This window comes from Coturnix japonica, chromosome 1, assembly GCF_001577835.2.
Source record: "Coturnix japonica isolate 7356 chromosome 1, Coturnix japonica 2.1, whole genome shotgun sequence".
In the NCBI taxonomy this organism is placed as follows: domain Eukaryota; kingdom Metazoa; phylum Chordata; class Aves; order Galliformes; family Phasianidae; genus Coturnix; species Coturnix japonica.
In genome coordinates, this window is record NC_029516.1 from 57330585 (window position 1) to 57356232 (window position 25648).

Sequence of the window (25648 nt, forward strand, 5' to 3'; positions counted from 1 at the left end):
CATAGAGTCATGGATCACATCTTAAAACTTCTTATGTTCTTACGCTGTGCAAACAGGCAGATGTTGATTCAGTCCACAGGTATATTTTGGTGTACTCATCCACCATCTCAGAACTGTGATTCATTTCATTCCAAGTTTCTGTGAGGAGTATGTGTTAGATTTGTAGTTCACTAAATACCAGATTTAATGATTCTGAAGAGTACTGTGTTGCCAGAAAGAGCCGTGGTGGTCAAAAAAGTCAAGATGCTTCTCCAAGGCAATGTCTTCCTCATTTGCCACGCTGTTAGCTGGCTGGGACATGGGACCATAGTCTATGCATAGCCTCCAAAGAACCACAGGGCAGAAAATGATGCTAAGCAGACAAAAGGAACACAAGGCTGGCTTCAGTAGTGCTTTACACCACCAGTACCACCATGTCTGGGTTACCAAGTCCTTCCCTTCATGCCCATGGCATTGCCACCCACGACTCCTGCAGACTCAGTTTCCCTGTACATCACGGCCATATGTCACACAGCTAAACATGAGCAATGCTTTCTACAACTCTGAGAGTTATTTGCACATTCTACAGGGCATAGAGTTTGACCTATGGCTAGGACTGTACTATCATTTTTCTTAAGCAACATGCTATTCAGGCACAAAAGGATAGCAGAGGTAGCCCTGAGTAGAACGAGGTTTTGTGGTCATTCCCTGAGTAGCAGGGGACTGGTTATATGCTCAGCCTAACAGCTAACCCACCTAACACCACCTTAAAATTCACAGTAAATAACATTGTCTAGGTTTGGGCCACGTATGCCGCTCTCTCAGTGTCTCCCTAGCAAAGCCCTCACTGCAATGGCCTCAGCTAGAATGCCTTTTGTTTACAATTTCACCAGCTGAAAGACTCTTTTCAGACCAAAAAAAAAAAAGAAAAAAAAAAGAAAAAAGGAGGGGAGAGAAAGAAAGCTGAAGAGGCCACTATGAGGATCTAATCTATGGCTAAGACTTGACTGGCAGTCTGCATTGCCATCAGCTGTATGCATTGGGAACGCATTCGGGTTTAGATCAGCTGTCTGTGCCTTCTCCCTCATTAACATTGATAAAAGCGATGGCCTCTGCCTGCCGCACAGCATTCCTCAGCATACCAGCTGCAGTTCTATCTTAATGCATCTTATGGGCTCGGAGAATTAATTAGTTCTGATAGTCACCATGTTTCAAAATGATGCCTGTCATAACCCTGCAGATGAAATTACACACCCCTAAAATTCTCCATATTGACTATTCAGACTCTCCGTAGGCCATCACTGGCTTTCTCAGATGTACGGCACCGGCAGGATTTAACTTGCCAAACCTTTATTTATTTATTTATTAAGCTCTTTGTTGCATCCCAATTAAGGCTGTGTTAATCAAAGCAGTATTTCCCAAGTATTTCTCCCTCCTCTTTCCCCAAGCCTCTTCCTAGGCAACTTGGTAGTTTGTGCCCTTCCTCCCACCTACAATTAGCATTCAGATGTTCCTCTGGGTCTCCCTCCCCTGAGGAAGCTTTCTTCCTCTGAGCATGCTTTATCTTTTCCTACACTCTGCAAGGTGCTTTGTCAGTTTCCAAACAAAGAGAAAAATGACTTCCCTCGGACATGTGCAGCCTCAAATCACAGCTATTCAAGCACCTTGTGGACAGTTTTGCCATGACCAGCCTAAAACTGAGGCTATGCACTGAAAATAATGGTAGCTTGTTTATTTTCTGATGTTCACTTACAAATTAATTTTAGCTCAAAATTGCTCTCTCTCTTGGCACTGGCTCCTCAGTTCTCCCTCTAAGACCTCATAGTGAAGATGTTCTCCAGATGGAGGAGTTTGAATACACACTGACTTGCTCAGCAGAAGCCACCAGGGCAGCACATGAACACACCAGAGGCAGGAATGGGAGGATGATGAGGACAACAACGGCAATGCACAGGTAGATGCTGCCTCCAAGAGGTGCCCGGACCCCTCAGCACTCTGGAGTCTGGGCATCTGCAGAGAAAGAGGAGAACATGGATTCCAGAAACCATCAGCAGACCATTGTTTCTAAAAGCAAGGGGTGAGACAGCAGGCAGTTGGCCATGCCAGCATCACAGTGACATAGACAACACCTTTGTCACCAGTCAGTCCATTGAGGTGGCTGTCATCTACAGCAATGCCACAGTGTACAGGTTGCTTCAGGCCTCATGCTTGCCAGGAGACATATTAACCTGTATATTTTGCTCAGAGTAGGTCAATAGCACCCACATAATGGAGACCAGAGCCTGACACAGTCTAATTCCTACAAATGAGGAAAATTCCCATCACCAGTAGCAAAAAAATGGTGGCCAGGCCCTCTGCAGCAGGGCAAGCTATTACCATGGGGGCTAGCAGAAACTACACTTGACATGAATGGAGAGGAAGGAAAAAGAAAAAAGGGTTGCTTCATAAAAGTGCCTACAGGGGAGGTAACAGCAGATAACAGAGTGCTGATCTGTGTTGGTTTTTATCTTGAGTTACAGCACAGGAAAAGGACATGCTTGATTTACAGCTCCTTTCACCACTGCACTGTCTAAAGTGGCAACAGGCAAGAAGCCCTGCAGCCTTCCAGCTTCTACAGAAGCTGTTGGTTCCTGAAGTGACACACACCACAACCAGGCAAATGTGCTTTGCCCAGGTCATCATCCTATCCAGGCTGGTGCAGCCTGCCCTGGCTGGGGCAAAATAGCTTTTAACTCCAAACTTCATGTTTATATCTCCTTGGAAAATGGTTTCAAGAATCAGTTCAAAAGCAGGACTAAAAGCAGGTTGTATTCCCTTTCCTATAGTAAAGAAGGGACCTGGGATCCTCCTGCAGAGGGGAAAAGCCAGTCTCTGGGTATTTTCAGTATATGGCATAAGGCATCTTCATTCCAGTGCTGAGTGCTGGAAATGTCAGGGAGATGTGTATCCCACTGCCCACGGAGTGGAGCCATGGGTTGTCAACACTTGGGAGAGGAGATCCTCCACAGTTCTGCCCTTTTGGGGAGAAACCTGAGTGAATCTTTTGATCAGGCCAGATTGTATACTGCATGCAAAACTGAAGTAAGGTTAAAGGCCTTGACCTCAAAAAAAAGGAGAGGCAATTCTCAGGGCCGTACATACTGTCGACTTACACATCACAACTGCTGGCTGCTATCTTGCCTGCACAAACAAGAAATGATTTATTTTCCTTACCTTATAGAAGAAAGGCACAGAATCTGCTGAGCATACAGGAAACATCTTGCCCTGCCGACTCCTATCAGCAACTTTGCAGAACTCACACAGAGCATGTAACGTGAGTACATGTGAATTTGTGTAGAATATATGTATCATCATTAAGTTCTTCAGAAAAAAAATAAATAAATAAAAAGTCCTGTTGTTCAAATAATGGGTTACAACTGCATCAGGGACTACCTTTGTGGTCTGAAGGTGAACGCAGCATCTAGCCATGACTACAAACAGAAATCTGTCAGAAAGGAAGGAGAAAGCGCTGTGCTCACAGCCACTGTACTTCTGTCAGAAACATAACCTAACCTTGAAACACAGCTTTGTATGAAAGAGCAATTCCAAACTGATTTCAAATGACTGAAAAGTCAAATGATACACAAAACTGGTAAACGGGAGTCAGCCAAATCATCAGGAACTTGAGAAGTGAGACAGACTGCCCCTATGAGACCAGGCAGAGCAGCAGAAAAGAGCAGCACTAGAAAACATCCACGGAAGTCACTTTTGGCATTGTAAAATCTGTGTCTACTGGTCCTCCTAATAATGTACAAGCAAAACAGTTAATTTTCATCTGATTAGTTTCAGAAAATAAGTAATTTATCGAATAAGGCAAAGAATTCCCCCCTTTTTTTTTATCCAGCGTAGCAAAGCTGGAAGATGTGTCTTTGGCCTCCTGAGATTAAGTCAGAATTTCTTCCCCAACTACAGTTAGAGGCCCACCCTTGTATTATTAGAGCTGATAAGTCAACTTCCAGAGAGCTTTGCTCTGTCTAAGAACAGCTAAGTAAATGGAATGATAAGCACAGCAATTGCTCCAGTCTCTGTGCATGCCCACCTAAAAGAAGAAAACATCTTCTGTAGTAACAGATCAGTGTCCTTGATTTTGTTCTGTCAACAGCTTCAGAGAGAGGGATAAATGAACTGAGCCCTTTCAGGATATCCTGTCATTCAGTTAGGAAGGGTTTTCCAGCTTTGCAGTGAACACTTTCGACAAAGACACCACGCTTTGGAATTGTTCCTGTCTTGAGGCAAGCTTCACGTGATCTATCTTTCACTTATTTTTCATCTGGAGGACAAGTGTCCTTTTATATTATTCTCCTAAGTGTCTCAAAGAAACACAAAGAATCTAAAGTTGCTTTAGATCCTAATTTTAGTACTCATGTCTAAAGGGATCTGAAGAAAAACAATCCAGATTCCTCACAATGGAAAACAATCTATTAATTTTTTACTTTTTGGCTTTTCTGTTTTCAATGAAGCTGCATTTGACATCACAAGTCCCAGATGAGGTAAGAAGCGGCTTTTTCTTCAAATATTGAATTATCTGTGTCTCTTTTACCCCATGGGAATGGCTGTACTTTCACTGATATAGAGATAAGAGTAACAAGGAAGGTACTGTACCTTACAGAAGAAAAACTACCAGTTCAGCAGTTGCTGATATCATAAGACATAGAATTTCTAACCAATAGCTACGTAATTCATCCCTCTGAAATAAGAGAAATGTATCTGTTTGGTCTGGCTGAGAGTTTGACTCAAAGGATGTGTCAAGTATGCTGAGAAAGTCTCGAAAAATAGCAAAACTTGCAAAGATTGTAGATGGCATCCAGCACAAGCAACAAAAGAGAACCAACTGAATTTATAAATCAGAAGGTGCAAGCAGAAATTTTGCCAGAGTGAATATTAGCCGGTCTACCAAGTACAGGGAGGAAATGCTATTTCAGATAGGTCTTAGGGAATTCAGACATTGAAAATAATTGTATAATGTTACAAATCCAAACAAAGGTTTTGTAGGCTTTTGTGGAGCTGGTGTATCTTTCACATGAATTTCAGTAAATCTGTTTTCACCACCCTTGTAGTGAGGCAGAAAGAGTTGTTCTACAAAGCCAAACCAAGTGTTTGGCAGATAATGGAGATAAATATGCACTCATTTATACTACCTCAGAAAGTGAAGCTCTAAATTATTGCATTCTGGAGAAAAAAAAAAACTTCCAGTTCCTGTAGAATTGGAAATAAAAAGACACTGAGAAACTGTGGACCAAAAAAAAAAAAAAAAAAAAAAAAAAAAAGCCCATTCAGTTTTGTTTGGTTTTTCTTTTAATGGAAAAGTACGTTGTTAGGTACAAACAAGCATGTGGGACTGTGTTGATCTTTCTCTGAGAACTGGCACATCTTTTTCCTTTCTTTTGTTTCTCATTTTCCCTATTGGCAAAAAAAAAAGAAAAGGAGCAAATGTGAGAAAGTGGAAATGACACTGCTATTTTTAAATAGTTTATAGCCGGTGGTAGGGAAAGGGCATAACTTATTTTTATTTAGCTGTTATCTTCTATAATGTATTTTTAATGTTCTTGTTCCAAAAATAAAATCTTTGGTGATCCCGTTTTGATGAAAACTGATGCAGTGAGATAATTGTAGGTTGTCCTTCCAATGGATTTTTTAGTCTAAATTAATTATCTTACTAGCCCAGTAGTTAACATGGCCTCAAAGTCTTGATGGCTTCCCCCAAATACCTGGGAGGAGCCAGGCTTAAGTAGTACTCGGTGAAAGACTTGGGAAAATCATCCAAGGCTGGTTTTAGGAGGATGCTTCAACATTAATGATATTGGTGTGACTCAGTGAAAAGGAGCTGAGGTGTCTGGATCTTGTTTTTATGTGGCACTGGTCCTTCCTCTGGTGCATGCAGAATCTGTCATTGAGGCTGGGCCATCTAATGCCTTGTGACAATCAAGGCTTTGAAAGGCTTCTGCTCAGATAATCCAGCATGGCACATCTTGCTGCTGCTTGGACAAGTGTCTCACCAAGCTGTATCTTCATTGCAGCTCAAAAATCTGGAGAAGGATCTCCTTTTTAATTCAAAGGTTCCTGAAATGCCTCTGTGCTGCACTAAGAGGTTTTGCCACCCAAGCACAATTCCACATGAAAGCTGCCCAAGTCAGATTTCAACAGTATGTTTATTAAGGCTGAAAACTGACAAATAAGTAGATCTTGAAATATACTCACAAGTGGGGGATCGGAATCAAGCAGAGTTCCTCAAAGCTTGCATTACTAAATCTCCTTATCAGTGTCTGAGACACAACCTCACAATCTTCATTACCAAATCATGCTGCTAACACAAGGATAGGAAGGATAACCAACAAAGAATGGAAGTCTGTCAAGCGAAGACTTCATGTCAGAACACCAGGGTGTAGCACACACAGTAACCCTACCCCATGCACCAGTGTATCTGCCAAGGCCAACTGCGAGCTCCTGCAGAATCCCAGATGTGTACAGGAGGTCCCCATGTCTGGACCTGGACAGAGTAGACTTGCATGTGCCCATTCAGTATTTGGAAATCCCTTGACAGTAATACTAGAGATTATTCACTAAGCAGGGAGTGCTGTCCTTGGAAGAAATTACTTGTGATGAACCCTGGATATGAAACAACTGAAGCTCTTGCTATGTTGGTGCTTCACTAAGGGTTAACGGTCAGTCTGTTGAGGTAGGAGACAGAGAAAACCTGTCAGAGTAGTGCACAGGTCCAATTCACATGTAGTGGCATTGTCCAGGCAGGCTGGGTCTGATGCTGGAAGGTTACCATCAAACTGGGCAGGGTCTGGGGGAAAGAAGGGGATTGCCTCAGGAACTTGGAAACTAGCATCATAACAGCAAATTCAAGAAATTCTATTTACCTAAATGAACGGAAAATTTGTCATTTGATCTCAGGCTGTACATACTCATAGGAAGGGAGCAGGCTGTAAACTGGTAACAGAGCAGCTTCCTAGCTGTCATGAAGCCTACTAGGAGCAACGACGGGAGGCTGAAGCAAAACATTCACTGACAAATTACAACAGACATAGCATACCATGCCTGTTTCTCCACAACTGACCATTCCCAAATCAAAAATGGGCTTTCTAAGAGCTCTTGCTTGAGCAAGAGGAATTTTATGCTAGAACCTCCAGTGTCCTGTATTAATTATACTCCTCAAGTATAAATGTTCTTCTGGCTTTATAGCCTGTGAAGCTGCTTTATAACCTTAACAGACTGCTATTAACTTAGAAAAATATTTCAGAATGAATGCTGCTGCTATAACTGGCCCCTACATGCAAACATACGTGGAACCATGCATATTTGCTGTGGGCAGGTACAGTTTTACAAGATGAACATTAAGCATTTCCTTGGGTTGGTCTGGCAGCAGTTCAGACATTGTCTTAATTGACTAAGTGACTAGTTAATTGAAAACCCATTCAGAGAGCTCACTTCAATCATCCTGGATCAGGTAGGAAGTCTGTTATGGTCCGTACTGCTTCAGTGAGTTAAGACCACTTGATATCTCGAACAAGAAAGCAGAGCACTTTACAGTACTTCCTCTCCTGTAATGATAGCTTCATTTATTACTTTTTGTTGGCTCTTAAAAACTGCATTTTGTATTACCTTACTTCTCTTCACTGTGAATTATGAACTCACTTCTAGAAACACTTAACAGGAAGACAGCAGGGGAAGCTAGCATTAACTGGGGCTCTGCAAAGTCTTTTTGCTTTAAAATAGACTGACTGTTTTAGTAGCAAGAAGCAGACCTTTTCTTTTTCTTTTTTTTTTTTCCTTTTTTTTTTTTTTTTTTTGGTATATAGATGTTTTCAAAACTTTCATTTCTACAGCTACAAGACACAGCACTACCACCATAACACTGCCCTAAGACTTTTCTCCTTTTTGATATCATCTCAATTCATTTGTAAGGTTTTGCATTCCTGAAAGTCCAAGGCAAGGAGTGTGTGCCCTTGGTTTTTAAGCTAGAAGTCTGTGGCCGGGTTTCCTAAGCTGGGTGGTCTGTGGTTTTCTCCAGGTAGGGGGAAAAAAGGTAAAGCTGCATTTCTCAGGGTGTTCCAGAGGGGTCAGTTTGAAATTACTATCATCCCATATCATCCGGTGCAATAAAAAAGTGCTGAGAACAAGACATCTGCCTTTAAAAAGACCAAAGGCTTGTGCCATGACCAGCATGTGCAGAAGCACAAGCATTTTCCTCCACACCTCATGCTTGGTTTCACCACTGTTACAGGAGACACTTGCCAGCATGTCTACCTCTGTCCTGCTTTGGGGACTGAGGCAGTTTTGCAATTAATAATCCATAGGCTGTTGCCCTCTTTTAAGACTGCTTGACTTAGCATTTCTTGGATAAAAAGTGTTATTAATATAAATAGAGTTTATCCTGTATGAATATATTGAATATACTTCATGAAGAGAAGGCTACTGGAAAGCCTAGAAAGTGATGCTGCCTAGTTCAGCCCCAGGGCTGGGGTTTATATCTGCTGACCAGGACACAGCTTGTGGTTAAGAATAAAGCTGAGCTACATTGGTTGTTCGTCAGCAAAGCCACTGGGGGCAGAGTTACATCAACTGAGAGACCCTTTCCTTCTTTTTAATTAATCTTTTCCTGAAACAGATGAAGAAGCGATGTGATCAAAAGCTGCTCGTTCAAATGAAAACTCAGTGTACACCTTGCTCTCTAAGTCTTGAAACCCAGTGCCCTACTGGCTACGTCAAAATTACCAATGGGACTGGGATACCAGACTGCAGGTATGTCTTCTGTCAGAGGTTTTTACCATGAATACAGTTCCCTGTGGATTAGAATATATTGATTTGTATTACGAACAATCTGTTCAATATGATTTTCTTAAGGAATGTATAAGTTTATTTACAGACAGTATACACTGTCTGTATTCACATTCAGACAGAATTCAAGCATCTATGTCTAAAGTTAATCAACCAATGATATCAGAGGAAGATAAACATTGATATTAATGTCTATGGGATTTTGCTTTGAGTGGTATCATCAAATATCTTCTTTACTTATTCTGCATACTTCAAATGAATGATAGTGTACGACAGATTTTTTAAACTGCCAGATATTGTATGGAAGTGTAGACAGAGCAGGAAGAAGTATCTGAAAAGAAATATGATAGTCTCCTGAAGAGAAAAGTACCATTTAGGGAAGATGAAATACCTACTCTGAACTTAGCACTTAAAAGAACCTCGATATTAAAATAAAATAAAATAAAATAAAATAAAATAAAATAAAATAAAATAAAATAAAATAAAATAAAATAATAAAATATTAAATGCAGCCTCCAAGCATGTAAAATTGCTGTTTTGAGACTGTAGAATTGAATAAAATAAAAATATACTATGCAAAAGATGTAGCTGCAAGGATGTTTTCAGCCCTTGATATGCATGTATATCTTAATGAAGGAAAAAAGTGTTACATCAATATAACTAAATTTGAAGGGCTCCTCTCTGACATTTAAAGAGAAAGAGGAGATTGGAAATTTCATTTTTCCCCACAGAAGTCTTTATGTGCTTTAGAGTTGTTGGAATTTCTTTTCCTCAGGTATTACCTAGAAATTAGATCACACAGTCTTTCTTTACCTGGATGCCGGCATTCTTGTATGAAGGAAATTCAACAACCTGAGTGCTGCCAGGGATACTGGGGTCCAGACTGCATGGGTAAGCTCTTTTCTGATAGAATTTGAATAGAAATAAAGAAATGTTTTTTCTTGCTTTCAGAAACTACTTCCACAAGAATTATGTTTCTCAGAGTTTACTACAGGATCAGAAATAAACAGCACTGCTTATCCAAAATTTGAAGGTTTTGGAGAAAAATAACAAAACAGCACAACACACATACCCAGAGATTCATTTAGAAAGAAGAATTAATGGAACATTTCCAAAAATTCAGGGAGCTCCATGGATTCTGAGATATTCAAAACATATAATTTCAGTCAATGGCTGAAAAATGACTTTTTGCATATCACACAATAGCTGAAGTTGGCAGGGACTTCTGGAGGTATCTGGTACCTGGCCCTGTTCAAGCAGGACCACCCAGAACAGGGTGCTCAGGACCATGTCTTTCAGCTTTTGAAGATCTCCAAGGAGACTCCACAACCATTCTTGACAACCTGTACCAGTGCTCCAAAACCCATACAGTAATGAAGTCTTTCCTGATCTTCAGAGGGAACTTTCTTTGTTGCAGTCTGTGCCTACATCACTCTTGTCCAGGCACTAGGCATCAATGCACAGAGCCTAGCCCTGTCCTCTTTACATCTTTCCTTGCGGTACTTAAGTACATTGATGAGGTCCCCCTGAACCTTCTTTTTTCCAGGCTGAACAACCCCAGCCTTCTTAGCCTCTCCTCCCAGAAAAGATGCTTACATCCCTTCATCATCTATGTAGCCTTCCACTGGACTCCTTCCAGCATTCTCATTCCTCTCTTGTACTGAGGACCCAACAATGGACCCAACACCCCACGTGGGGCTTTGCCAATGTCAATCCCCTTCAACTGAGAAAATCCCCATAATAGCTTATGAAAATTGAAGTTTTCAAACAGAAAATTTTCAAGTTTTGATGTTAAGTCAGAAATATCCTTTTCTGAATTGGAAGAATCTCAATATATTTAACTCTTTACTTCCTGACCTAGAAGAGTCTTTTCTTTGGGTTATTTTTGAACAGCCAGCCAAAGTACAAGGCCATTACTCAAGTAGCAACAATGAGGAGCACCACTCCTCCAGCAGTCCCTTCCTCAGGAAAAATCTTTCAGCATCCCTGCAAGTACTTTAAATTTCAGGCTACTGAAACAGGCACCGAGACCTGCAGAGGATGTTTCCCTGCCCACAGAGAGCATTTCCTCCTTCAGAAAAAGGAGCCAGCATCCGGTTGAATATCTGTGAATTCCTTCTGTCCACAAAAAAGATAAATAATCATCTTAGCACGGCCCAAACTATGGTTTAAATATCAGACATTTATGTACTAAAACAAAATAATAAATAAATATAAAAATTTTAATTCCCATTTACAGCTACTTCTATAGAAATAAATAGTAGCGTAGAGTGTAATGCAGTCTTTCTCTGAAGATAACCACTTGTGCAGTGATTTACCATTTTCGCAATGGAATTGGAACCTAAGTGTCCAGAAGAAGAGAACATTTGATCATCCCATACTTTAGGGTGTTGCATGAGGCCATGTGAGATGTATGGGTGCTTTTAGAAGCAGTGGTGAGCTCCTCTTTGCTGCAGACAGGGTACAGGAGTAGGGAGGCCACAGAGGCAAGGAGGCTCCCTCTTCCTTCAGGCAAACTTCCTAGCCCCAAAAATTAACATATCTGAAATTTAAGGTCACAATATTGTTTCTGCCATCTTTTGGAGGAAGAAAATAGCTCTCTTTATCTCAGTTTCTCTAAGAATGTACAGCACGCCTTGAAATGTTTGGAGGAAAGCAGGTCCTTCCTGAAGCTGAAGAAAAATCCCTGACTAGGAGTTTACTTCACCTTTGACATCTGATGGCAATGACAAAATTAGCTCTTAAATAGTGCTCTGACTTCCTTAAGTGATAGCCCTTACTGCTACATATGGTATGAATGAAAGATGTTTTGTCTGCTTCCCTTCCTACTGAGAACCCCAAGTAATGAGCCACCTCTCTTTTAATAGGCATCAGTTAAAAGGGATCAGTGCGGGGGAAAGAAGCGCAGACTTCTTTCTGCCATCTTGAACCTGCCCTGCCAGAAAATAAGTGACACCACTAGGCCACAAGAATATGGCTTTGTAGAGAGAGTTGATATCTAGTGAGAGGTCCTCTCCATCTAATCCAGCCACAGAAGGTGGAGTTTTTGTGCCCGACATGAGACATAAATGGGCCTCAGTGGGAGCTACCCCTCCCCAAGCTCACATTTCCACTCTGGGCACATATTTGCATTTCTCAGTGCTGCGGTCTGTAGGGAGCCAAATGAAGACAAGTAAACCAAGAAAAGGCTGCTTTTGAAAACAGTTAGGTTGGTAAGTGAATTAAGCTCTCAGTTCACCCAAACACTGGGGCTGGGCCAAGTGACAGTACCAGCATCACTCCCATCTGTGTCCCATGTCAGAGTCCTGGTGCTGCCTTCTGCAGTCCTGAGAGCGAGGGGAGGGGAAGTTCTTTATCTGCCTGACCAAACTTGTTGAACAATGTGGTAATTTGCTAAGCTTCTGATAAAGTCATCCCTTGGTGGTGGCAGCAAAACAGGAGACAAGATGTAGTGAAGACAAGGGGAAGTGGAATGAATACAAATAGTAAACACTGTACTGTCAGCAGTTTTGAAGTATAATTTCCTGGAATTTGTACCATAAATGTTGCTTTTTCTCTGTCTTTGCACACTTAAAAGAAGCATCAGAGCAGTTAAAATTGTTTTCATTCACAGCAAATGTCAAAGAGTTTGTATCCATGCATGTCCTAAGGATTGATATGCCTGTCACAAGGTACCCAGAAAACAAGGTTCACTAAAAGCCACTTTACATATTGAAGTACGTGTACATTGTACTTATATGTAGATTAACTCATTTCTGGCTATTTCATCTAATCTCTTAATACACACTTCTATTTCAGCAAGTATAAATAAACTCAAACATCCACCTTTAAATGTGCGCATTACTCTTGAGTAGCTTAGGATTCTTCCTGGACCTTCAGAACGAACAGATCTTAGAGATTCATTATTAAGATACAAGCAGACAAAGATTAACAGATTGATACAAAGCCAAAGTCACTAAAATTTCTTGCAGACATATGCACATCCACTTAATTTTTCATCACTCCACCCAAATCAGATTTATTTTCATGTGAACTTCCATGTCACTTAACCACCCTAAATCAAGATTGAGTTCCTCAGTGGCGTCATGAACCCACTGTGCTGCCCACTTCAGCCCACACAGAGTAAACCAGGGCTCTTCATAACCAATAAATCTGCCAGAAAGGTACAGCAGAGCAACCTCAAGGGCAATGAGCGTTTGCTGCACTTAGTCAGCATCTGTATCAGGATTATGGTGCTGAATGGAACTCCAGCTACACTGACAGCTTACAGGAAGGAAGGGCTTATGTAAAGAAGTTAATAAATCGCATCCACAGAGAGGCTTCACAACTTAAATATAAGGATATTCCTGCAGGGAAGAAAACTTGACAGAGCAATCTGAATAAAAGTAATTATTACATGCATTTTCTAATGGTAAAAACTCATTAGTTTATTTATTTTTTAAAATGTGAATATTGAAAAATCTCAGCCAAAAATTTGGTTTGTTAATGTAGTCACTCTTTCTCATCCTTTCTGTCTGGCTGGGGTTTGTGCTCAAACATAATGTCACTTGGTATACCACCACCTGTAACCATGGTTTTAGCATCTAGGGATCTGAAAAAAATAGCACATCTTCGACACTTAGGTTTTACAGTAGCCAAGGCCTGTTAGGAATGAAGCGGATCATGAGATACCCAAATCTCAGTTTCCAAGAGGATCTGAATCAAATATCATGGAATCAGATATTATGGGAGGTACCAGGGAAGTACAAGAACAAAAATAGTTTGGGGAGACAAAAATAATGCTGCATTTTGGAATAAGACTATTTTTCATGCAATCCTCTGATTACAGGAATAAACAATTAAATAATTTTCCCATGTTAAAGAAGGATGATGGTTTCTGCTGCAACTGAGTTTTTAGTGGGTAGATTTGGGTGGATGCAAAACAGTAGCCACCATCTGAGTTCTCTGCCTGGCCCAAAGCCCCTTAGAGGTCCTCGTCTTTAATATGCAAGGGGAGCAGAAGAGCAGAGCAAGGTGACTGATTATTCATTGTCACTTCCAGCATGTCCAGGAGGAGCTGCGTCACCATGCAATGGGAGAGGACACTGTTCCCAGGGCTTGAACGGAAATGGAACGTGCATTTGTCAGGTACAGCCTTTCTCTTAGAGTAAAAATGTAACAGCAGCATTTAAGTACAACTAAGGAATAACGACGACTACTATTATATAAAATAATACGTACTACATTGTATTGTATAGTAATTCAGAAATAGCAGGGGTAGACCACATGGAGTTCATTTTGCTTAGTTTGCACTAAACTTGTTACTAAAGGCCTAGACAGGTTCAGGAGAAATTATTAAAACACTCTTCTACTTTTAGGCTTGGGGAGAAGCCTTAGCACTCTCACAGTGAAATGAAAGGAGATTGTAGGAAGGCAGTGGGTGGTCTCTTCTCCCATGTTAACATTAATAGGGTATGAAGGAATGGACTTAGGTTGCACCATAGGAAGTTCAGGTTGGATATTAGGAAACATTTCCTCTCAGAAAGAGAGGTGCTGCAGTGGTATGGGCTGCTCAGGGAGGTGATGGAATCACTGTCCCTGTAGGTGTTTCATGTGGATGCGGCACTGAGAACATGGTCAGTGGGCATAGTGGGGATGGACTGTGGTCGGACCAGGTGATCTTAGAGGTCCTTTCCAACATTATTCTATGATTCTGTGAATCTTGAAGCATGTGGTTTGAGTTCTTCTGTTCTTTATGGTGTGCTACTACTCAGGACTTTTTGCCCTAATTAAAAAGAATGTGTCTTTGGGACTGCAGTCTCAGTATTATGTTTCTTTGTTGAGAGTGCAATGTGCAGTACTTAATAACTTCAGACAAAAATATTTTAAAAGAGAAACACACTTTACACTCTTCTACTTCACCCAATACTGATTAACCTTTCTTTTAAACTGAAAACATACCTTTGGGGGACATATGAAAAGCAGGTGGAGTGAAAAGTAGTCAGGAAATACAATTTCATAATTATAAGAATGATTTTGGCATTAAGCTTGATTATTGTTAACTCAAGGAAAAAAAAAAAAAATAGGAAAAAAAAAAAAAACAAGAGAGAAAAATTATTCCAAAGACAACACTTTCTTGAACACCACAGCCAGTCCTGATTTGCTGAATTTTCTTATTCCTTTATAGAGTTATGGATGTGGTTTAGTTATTTATGTTGTTGCTGTTTGTTTGCTTTTTGTGGTTAAAGATGTTGCTTTCAGGCTGCTAACCATATATTTACCTGTACATAGATGAAAGGTTTTAATTTCCATTCTGTAATTCCAGAAAGGATTTGCTGGGACAGCCTGTGAAAATTGTGCTGAAGAACATTTATTTGGTCCTCACTGCACATCAGGTGAGTTTGAGCTCTCTCAATTGAAACTGTGATAAGCAGGTTATAATAAGCTGTATTCAGACTCTAAAAAATCAGAGTGAAATGTGCAGAGAGCCCAAAGTTTCCCATGAAGAGCTGCTCTCTGCTTCAGGAAACAAAACAGGGAAAGAAAATGGGCAGCTACTAAATCCTTCATTAAGTAGGGGGCTGGATTCAACTCAGAGCTGTGCAGACAGTGCTGTCAGTGTAGCACTACAACAATATCCTAATATTGTCCTTAATATCCTTGTTTTGGCCAATAGTAAAAAAAGAAATTAAGAGTTAGAACAGTTTTTGTGCTCCTGCAATAGGGCCTTCCTGTTATCCAGTCATGTGAGCAAGTTTTCATCCTAAATGATGAATTTGTATTTATTTGATCCAAATATGGGAGATTGTTATGGCACTTAAAATTCTGGGTAGGAATATATGAAATGAATAATTTACAGTGGCTTCAGAGTTTTTGTATGACTTTTAAATACATTTACCAACTGAAACTTCTGTATCAAGGCAGGAAACACCTATGTGGCACTGAAATTAATGGTTCCTGATGGACCTCCCTCTCCAAAAATTAATTACCTTGTCACTGGATCCAATTCTGCTTTCGATCCCCACTATATTCTATACCACATAGCTCCATAATTCTTTCAAAATGTGAAAAAGCAGGAGTGTATTGATTTTACAGTGCTTTTTTTTTTTGGTTGGTTGATTGTTTCACTAGTTGGCCATATTTCTTTTAGAAGTAGTGGGACACTGAGTGAAGGATCAGAGCTATTTGGACTATTTAGTATAAAAATAGATTGCCAGCTAATACATAGTGTTCTCCTATTTTGCCTTTGTCTTTATTTTTATTTACCTTTTTCCTTTACCTGCTGAGCATTAGACGTATTCAGAACATTATCTAAAGAAAAAAAAAAGATTACTAAGAAAGTTCCCTTTTCCACATGGTAATACTTATTTAACTCTAAAATTTTCTTAAGATTTGAATTAATTATACCTAAAGAGTCATGAATAGACTCAGTTCAGATCTGTGTTGGCTCTTCTGCATTAATCCTATACCTCAACTGACTCAAAGGCACTTTTGTCCACTGGATGCCAGTGTTGATACACAGAAATGCAACTAAGGCAACGTTTTCATAGAAGTATAGTACTTGAATGAATTCAGTATTGGAAATGTAATTATTTTCTGAGAAGCTACTGGAGGATTCAATGGCATATTAATTTAGGGATCATTTTACACTTCAGCTTTCAGATATTTGAGCTCATCCAAGTTTTATAAGTATTTATAAATACTGTATATTTGTGATGAACTGCTTTTCCACAACACCTTAGATGTTGCTAACTATTATAGCAGGAATAGTAAGATGAGGAAAATACTACTAATTAAGTACAGTAGGTGATTTGCAAGAGCCCAGACTGTGTTTGTAGAGGAGGGGGGCAAAGTGTATCACTTGAAGTCACCAATACATCTTTGTACTTCTTGGTCTTTTTTGGTATAACTGTACAGGGCTTGTTTTAAAAGCATTGTAATGGTAACTGAAACAGTTATTAGGCTTTTAAGAATACATGAGGTTTCAAAAACAGCTTGTAAAAGGGCCTCACAGTCGACTGGACTCTGAATACAGAGTCATGTGTGTATATTTTCACAAGGTTTGTGATCAGAAATAACAGAGTAAAGGAACAAATAGGACCAAACTAAGTGCTTCATACCTAGTCTCACACAGTGACCAATTATCCTTTTAAGTAGATTAATACTCTTTTGGAAAAAAAATGTCACGTAACTCATTTTCTTTTGTTTGAGAGGCAGGCAAGCAGAATTAAAGCAAAGATTAAGTATTTACTACCCACTTGATAACAGTAATAAAAATGAATTATGTTGCGTGTTATATTCAATTTGGCCTCAAGTTTAATTTTTCAAGACTTACTGTATTAGCAATGGGTCATTTTGGTGTTTCAGGTCCTATTATCAGACTGCAAAAATCAGAATCTGTTACTTGTTGATGTATGCAGCTGTAAGTACTTATTTTCTCATTAATAGAAAGCTATAAATTTAAGAACTCAAGTCAAATCTTGGTTTTGAAAATTGCACGTACTAATACTTAACAGTTGTTGACCAGGGCACTATTTGCTACAGGTAACCAATAAATATATCTTTCCAAGTACCAGGTCGAGTCAGTAAATCCAATCCATCTCTCCATTTAGTTTGCAGCTGTGTTCATGGAGTATGCAACAGTGGAATTACAGGAGATGGAAGATGCACTTGCTTGTCTGGATACCAAGGTCTCAGCTGTGATCAACGTAAGTAGCCTGTTTTCTATATCAGATATATTCAACTGCTGTAATTCATTTAGAATTGGTAAGGACAGGCAACCAAACATACAATAAAACTCAAATCCTGCCTGTGAGCTGCCATAACCATTATCACCCCTTCGATCACCATAAATTATTATGACAACAGCAATGGGATTGATGGTCTGCAGATCAGGAGAATTTTCGGCTAGTAAACTGGAGGATAGAGTGTCTCCTGGCACAATACGCAGACACAGCTTAATCTGTCATCCTTTGTCTCTCAGCAATAGCTGAATGCAAGGCCTTGCAGTGCCCTGCAAACTCAAGATGCACTACCTCAGGTGAGGATGGCAGAAGACTGCAATGCACATGTCTACCCAACTACCACGGAGATGGTACACAATGTGAACGTGAGTAATTTTCATCTACACTAATTTTTGGAAACATCAACATTAATATTTTAGTTCACATACTGAGTATACTTTTGAAACAAATCTCATTATCATCATGACTTAACTGTTCTTCATTGCATTTCCCAAAGCAATATGAGATACACAAACCAGATTCCTTCTGGATCATAGTGAACAATAAAGTAGACTCCAGAGGCACATCAGTCCAAAAATCAGACAAAAGCCATTAATGCATAGTGCTTTGAAATGCGTATTGTGGATACTAGGTCATCAGTGCTTACAAATCCACTCCTATCACATCACTTACTGAAGTCAGTTTTCTTTCATAAGAGTCAACAACATCAAGCAGGGGTCTATGCTGATTGACTACTTGTCATATATTGGCTCAGTTTTATCATTAAGTATGAACTCCATAGAAAAGCTCAGTTTAGCTTTCCTGCTTTCCATGAAACAAAGATAATGGCATCTCAGCTAGAATAAAAAATCTGCCATAAAGTTTTTTCATAGGTTCCTCAAATTGCTGCTGAATACTCAAATTAACCATATTGCAAGAACCCAGATTTTATTTCTTCTGCTTACAGTATATCTTGCAGCATCACTTCCTCCTTCTAGATAAGTTTCAGTGAAGAATCAAAGGCTGTATCTAAAGCTGGAAACACTGATTAGTAAATGTTCGCTAAAACCAGAAGTCCATCTTACTCTATCCAGGAATATTTACAGCATGAAATTAAATCGTCTTGGTCTTTAATGTGTACCACCCTCTCTGAGCCCTCTTAAATACCACCTAAGAGGAAGACTTAAGAAAGTGACTCCTCAAGGTCCTACTGACAGGCAGCATAGACAAGTGACCAGCAAGGGAAGGATGCTATTATCCTTACCTCCCAAGTTTTGTAGTGATACAGTCCATGACAATATTGTTCTTCTGCCCAAATACCTTCAGCTACTGCGACTGTGCGAAGTCAGTGTCACACATTTGACTAGCTGATAAACAGAGAACAAGCAGCTCTAGGACAACTAAGTAACATAGGACAGCAGTAGCTGCTTCAGACTCAGCTTGGAAGTGGCATTATTCCTGGACAGTTTGAAGGTATGAATGTCCACATATGTGATTTTACACTGGAACAGAAGAGAAGGTTTGACAGAATGAAGCTGAGCATTGTCAATTCTCCCAGTCCCAGCTGAGGGGAATGAAGAGGAGGACAAGAGGAAAAGACAATGAATATCACCACCTTTTTTTCACTCAGAGGCCTACCTCCTTCCAGCTTCAGTGTGTGCTGAACTGGACACAAAGGTGTGTGAAGAAGCATTACTGAATTATGAACAAGAACAAATAATGCCATTGCCTTTACAAAACTGCCTTCTGGAAATAGATAGAGAGCTCCTAGTCCAGTCCTGAATCTACAGCAGTGTGGAAAACACAAGTAAAGAACTTGCTGGCCAGTCTTCCATATAGCTGAATGGTTGACATTATATTGTTTAATTACCAGAAAGAAAACATTGAAGGCTTATCATATTGAGAAATACTTTCCAACTGATCTATCATGCACTTAAAGCTTTTACTGACCTTATATCACCTATCTGGCCTCCAGGGAACAGGGAAATAGATGTGATATTTTAATGAGCACATTACGTGATTATATCTGCTTATAACTCGGTTTGCCATGTTAAGTGATCATTTCTGTACAAAGCAACAACAGATGGTTGCTATGTTAGTATAAACACATTCCTCTCTTCTGTCTTCACGCTGCCACAATACTTTGGACTAGGATGTTATGAGAAGTTGTCATGAGAAGTTTAGTCTACCCGGGCTTTGTTTGGCATGGGGATGTTCCAGTAAATCTTTGTATTCAATTTTTAGAATGTGGGCCTTAATTCTCTTACCTTTTTGTTTTTTTCCCTCAAGCTATCAATCCATGCTTTACAAAAGTCTGTGATCCTAATGCCAACTGCACTTACCTTGGACCAAATCGTCACAAATGCACCTGTCGAGAAGGTTATAGAGGGGATGGTCAAGTCTGCTTACCTATAGACCCTTGCCAAGCACTATATGGGAACTGCCCTGCACAGTCTACCATTTGCATATATGATGGCCCAGGAAAGGTTAGTGTTAAACTGGTGCCCCAGGTGTTTCCTGCAACAGCTGCCTAGGAACAAATAACATTTCATCTCCAAAAAGGAGCCACAAGTATGCAGGTCTCAGTGAGGCCAAGGCCTATTCCTAGCTAAGGCATAAGCTCTGTAGGTGGCCAGGAGGTATCCCCTTTCCCTCTATATATAGAAGTGTGTGTCACCCTCTGAAGGTGGGGATGAAAATAGCAGTCTTTTTTGTAGAACGTTTTGGCTCAAATTTGTCTCACATGAAGTGGAGGCACTGAAATGAATCTTCTCACAGATAAATTTTCTGTGACTGCAAGGGGCTTGTAGGACCAGTAGGGTCCTTACATAGGTACCATAGATAAATGTACCTAAAGTTAGCGTAACCTGAGTCTTTGAGGACTACTGATGAAAGGCACCACTGTATAGGCTGCACATTATTCGTACTGTCATGAACTGGCTCAGGCTTCTGTGCTGTACTTCTGCCACTGAAAAAACAAGAAAGGAAAATGGGAGTCAGTTATCCAGGGCTGTCCTGATGCTCATGGTCAACCAAGTTTCTTCACCCAAGAGTTTCTCAACACATTACATGTGGCCAGCATGCACAGGCTGGTATGTACTGCTGATAATAGTTAATCATCAGTTAATAACATGCTTTAGCACTTCATTTTGAGGGCTGTGGGAACAGAGAAGAAAAACCTAACCTATCTATCTACATCAACTTGAAATGTTCTCTGTCACAGAAGTGAGCCTAAAGGCTTTACCTGAAGGAAATTTATCTGGCAGTCACTAATTTTCTGGAGTGGATAAAGCCTTGCAGGAAGTTGTATAAATATGGATAAGCTTTATACTTGCATCTGAACTCACCAGGTCATTAACTAAGGCTTTGAAATTTCCTGGTCTTTAAATCCTAGGAGCAGAAAGTACGCTGAGATCTCTATTTTCTGCATGTCTAATTTCTCTCTACCCTCTCCCATCCCTTTGATGCAGTCCCACTGTGAGTGCAAGGAGCATTATACAAACTTTGTTCCTGGGAAAGGATGCAGCATGACAGACGTTTGTGAAACAAACAACACATGCCACAAAAAAGCTAAATGCTCAATGGTTGCTCCAGGACAGATTACGTGAGTATTTCTTCTTATTAAAGTTTTCACCCAGCTGCTCCTTCCTCCCTATCATAAGCAGATTTAAATCCAGTGGATGAGCACTTTCCAAAGTTATTAATAATAGTTTAGTTATCAAGAACAAAGGACAGCATTTAGTGGAGCTAGGATCAACAAAATAGCACTTCAGCCCAATAGATAATGTCTACTAAATTTTGGTTTTATTAGCTCTCATTTCTACACCATTTCTTAAAAAGGATCAAGACCTGCTTTCTGTTCCTCGGGACAAGCAGCATGGTCTGACTTACAGCTGAAGGCTCTTCCTTTTCAAAATCACAGTAACTGCCTCTTGGCAGAGGTCCCTGGCACACGCTATCCCTTCAGCTGTCCCTGGGCATTGCCTGGGAAAGTGTTGTGTGGGCCAGAACCATGCCAGGCAGCATGCTAAAAAATAATCAGCATTAATTAGCACAGGACAGTGCCGGAGCCCTGGCTGTTTTTAGTGTACTAACCAAGGCATCTGTCCCCCATACTGTGAAAGCAACACTCGCCTCAGCAGAATCACGTGAGTAACTGCACAACTTACAGCAGAATCTCTAATTTTTTACAGAAATTTATTTTGCAGATATTATGAAGAAAGTTTGTTTCAACACAAGACTTAACAGTGCTGTATGAGTCCAAGAGCTCCAGAAGTGCTAGCATTTGGGAGCTGAGAATTAGAATGTAAAAGACAAGACAGGCCATTAGCCATAAGCTGGCTGACAAATCATTTTATAGGTTTACAGACAGAAAGTGTTTGCATGAAAGAGTACATTTATTGCCAGTTCTTGCCTCATCACCCAGCTTATTCTTACAGTGAAAAATTAAAACCACTATTGTGTAAAATATTGTGCATCTCCAACAAGTTTCATTTCTGGAACACGCTGTGCTACTCAAAATGCACTTTGTTGCTGCAGCACACCAGCAGCTCCAGGTGTAAAGCTTCAAAGATTGAAGTGTATTTATATCTGAAATCAAGACCAAAATGCAAATTTTCTTGAGTTAAAAATTTTAAACAGAATTTTGCAACACATAAATCAGCACATTTCTTTCCTAGTTTATCACCACTTCACTGCTGCCACTCAGATTTTAACAGCTAGATAGGAGGAAGTATTAATTTGTATCCCACTCCTGTCTGTTGGGCAAAAAGTGAAACCACCCTGAATACTTTCCATTCAAGGTGAAATCATTTATGAAAGAGAAACTTTGCAATGAAAATAATTGATTGGTAAATGTGGTGACAGTAAACTGTCTTTGATACACATGACAGCATTTTTGTTGCAGCCCCACACTTTAAATGCATTTAGGGCTTAGGACTAAGAATGGGCCTTATTTGGATTTCCTTTTTTGTGGTTTTTTTTTTTGTTGTTGTTGTTGTTGGGTTGTTTTTTTTTATTGTTTACTTCTGTTTTTTTTTAATTTCTCCTAAAACACAGAGCTGTAACAAAGTCCACAAACCTGTGTTTCTTCCTTTCCACTTAGGTTTTTTTTTCATTAAAGACTCAGTTGCACTGCTAGCTTCCCACCTCTAATTACTTCTGCTTTCTTCAGAACCAAATGACCTGTACAGGAATAAATCTCATACACGAAGATGTAGAAAAGACAAACACCTATGGTTTGTGAATATAACAGAGCAACCCAATGGAAAATCAAGGCTATCTACTTCCATTCTCAAATAGATCTTTTCTGAGTAAGTGCTGACATTTTCTACAGCACTGCTTCAGCAAGCAATTACATACAGCTTTGCCCAGAAGCTATGGATCTTTGGCTGGTGCAGAATTACATTGCTTGTGAGACCGTAACATCTCTGGTTTCCATGCAGAAATGGCTTTCCCTCAGCCAACTTCCATTATTTTCTATTCTAATTCCACTCTTATTTTACCTCTGACTGTTTTCAGTGTATAAATTAGTAGGTTCAAATCTTATATAGAAAGCTGAGTTTCCCTTCTTCAATTCTTCAATTCTGTTTCCTGTCCTAGTTAGATTGGGGAATTGTCACATCATCTCTTTTCCTATACTGTCCATGTGCTGTATCATGAGAACATCAAACAGGTTATAGTACACAGTGCATTCAATGCAAAACATACTCAGTCATATGAAGCATCATTTGCAAGCCAGATTCTGTAGACAAACAAGATAAAACTCATCTAGTCAGTCACCTGTATTATCATATCATCATAGTATCATAGTTTCGTGTGGGTTGGAAGGGAACTTAGAGATCATCTAGTCAGTATTTACAGTGTTTTTAGACTACTATTCTTAAAAAGAACCAAAAGGAGCCAAAGCCTGAACCTCTTGGCCAAAATACCATCTAAACTTCCTCTGAATATAAATGCAACCCTACCAGACTGCAGGGACTGTGGAGATTTTAGAAAGAGATTGCTATCATCAAGAATATAACTGTGGTAAAGATCACTTCTGTCCATACGTATGATACCTAGATAGCAAACAGGACCTGGAATCAGGTTGATATTTCTGTGGGGTGTAATTGGCAAACTGTATACGTAGCAGTCAGCACATGGAAACTATTAGGTCATTATTTATATAAAGAAGTTCTTCCTGTTGCGTAGGTTAATGTTCCTTCTTTAATTATGACTTCAGGAAAAAAAGAAAGTCCAGAAAGGTGAATCATTATTGATAGGGCTTGTATGAATACTGAACACACTGGAGACATGATTAGGAAAGGCACTATTAAAAGCCAGTGTTTGGCAGCATGTAACATAGTTGTTTAGCTTCCTAAATATAGTTAGAATATCTTTCTGTGCATGCTGCATGTTGACAAGTGCCTGCTCTAATTTTAGCACTGAAGATGAGTAGATCACAGAGCTGACACCTCCAGCCAGTCCCATAGGCTCAGCACTTCTGAAGAGTGCAACAGAAACTGCTGAGATTGGCATAAAACTGTAGGTGTTGTGACAGATACAAGATCAATGTACAAGCAAGTCTGAGATTCTTGTTGAAAATCAAAAGCATTTGTACTTTCCATCATCACTTAAGAGCAAACACATTTCAACCATGTTGACAATCAGCATCTTCTTCCCCACCTCTCTTGTGACACAGAGACTTTCATGTTCTTAAAGTCCAGTTTTCATTAGACACTTTTCCTCCACTTATAAGATGGAAATCATCAGGCTGGCATTTGGGGTTGTTCTTCCATGAATTCCCTCTATGCTTTGCCTTGACTGAAACACATTTCCTTAAACACAGACCATGTCCAGGCAGCAAGGCTGCTTAGCCCATCTCAACGCAATGCTGATCACTCTTATGGGTGCCAGCACTGATGCTGCCCCAGAAGTCTGTTGTATAACACTGACACCTTCCAGAGACTGAAGTCCCCACGGGACACCAGAGTTTCTGAGGTGGCATGATCGTGACAGTGCAAAGATAGCAGCAGCACAAAGTATACATCTGAAAAGGCATGAGATTTCGTGCTGCTTCTTCATTCAGAAGAATGAGAATGCTAAAACACTAATATTTATGCCCAAAATGTCTGTGCCATTTCAAAGGCAGTTTAATAAACACAGTCACTTCACTTTATTGAAAGAACTGACAACCGTGGCTGCGTTTTCTACCAGAGGGGCACAAGCATTTATCACAAGGATCAACGAGCTGCATTAACATCCCCTATATGTGTAACTACCATTATCCTTTTGAGCCAAACATAGTGGCTGGAGGCTTTACATGACCTCCACTGTGAGGGTAGCATCCCACACAGTCATAACCTTCCCTTGTCCATGGGCAGGTGAGCTGAGACTGCTGGACTGTCATAAGCAGCATGTCCAGAAACCCCAAAAGGTCCTCTACATAGCCAGGGTGCCATACAGAAAAACCCCCATTTGTAGTGGCCCTGCAAGGTGGACACCACAAACATACTGCTACTTCCTGGTCCACTGACAAAGGGCCATCCTAACTGGCAAGTGGCCATGATGTTTCCATGAGCATCTGCAAGCATAACACACTGAGATCACCAGCCAAAACTGTTTAATGAGGAGGGGTTTAAGGGTATCTTTGTTGGAATTGGATACTGTTTCACATCCAATACGATGCCTAGCTGAGGCTTATTAAAATCCATAGAAGAGGCTACAAGAACAAGGGGAGTTTACAGCTGGCAAGTGATGAAATAACAAATTAATACAGTTTTCCAAGAAATGACAAGATACATACAGCATCCTAACACCAAATGGTACTTTACCTTTGCTGAAGCAAAGATGTGAAACCAAAGCAGTGGTTCCTGAGTATGCCCTTCATAGAAGAAAACAAGCTTAACATGCTTACCTAGAGCCCCACTGACTTTACAGTGCATCAACACACAGCTGAAATGGCAATCCCTTCCCAGGTGTACGTGCCAGAGGGGCTATGTGGGGAATGGGCTTGTGTGCTATGGAAACATCATGGAGCGCCTCCAAGACCTGAACACAGAAGCAGGACGGTGGCAAGGCAAGCTAACATCTGCCCTAGCACTCATGGGTAAGTGACCACATGCAGCAGTCATCTCCTGTTGTGTGATTTTGCTTGCATTCCT

General features: G+C 40.2%; 1 protein-coding gene across 2 annotated transcripts in view; it reads left to right on the plus strand.

The window, feature by feature from the left end:
• The first annotated feature begins 4128 nt into the window (after positions 1-4128).
• Positions 4129-25648, plus strand: part of STAB2 (stabilin 2) — a 74552-nt gene continuing 53032 nt past the window's right edge. Inside the window, exons 1-10 of one of the 2 annotated variants that reach the window (XM_015867626.2) lie at positions 4129-4508; positions 8633-8766; positions 9578-9693; positions 13844-13929; positions 15107-15176; positions 17394-17489; positions 17765-17890; positions 19794-19990; positions 20975-21108; positions 25463-25593. In XM_015867626.2, coding sequence (XP_015723112.1) covers positions 4425-4508; positions 8633-8766; positions 9578-9693; positions 13844-13929; positions 15107-15176; positions 17394-17489; positions 17765-17890; positions 19794-19990; positions 20975-21108; positions 25463-25593 — 1174 coding nt within the window. In that variant the 5' untranslated portion in view covers positions 4129-4424. Of the gene's footprint in view, positions 4509-8632; positions 8767-9577; positions 9694-13843; positions 13930-15106; positions 15177-17393; positions 17490-17764; positions 17891-19793; positions 19991-20974; positions 21109-21425; positions 21653-25462; positions 25594-25648 lie in introns of those variants that run through there. The other variant, XM_015867639.2, reaches the window with a different exon arrangement.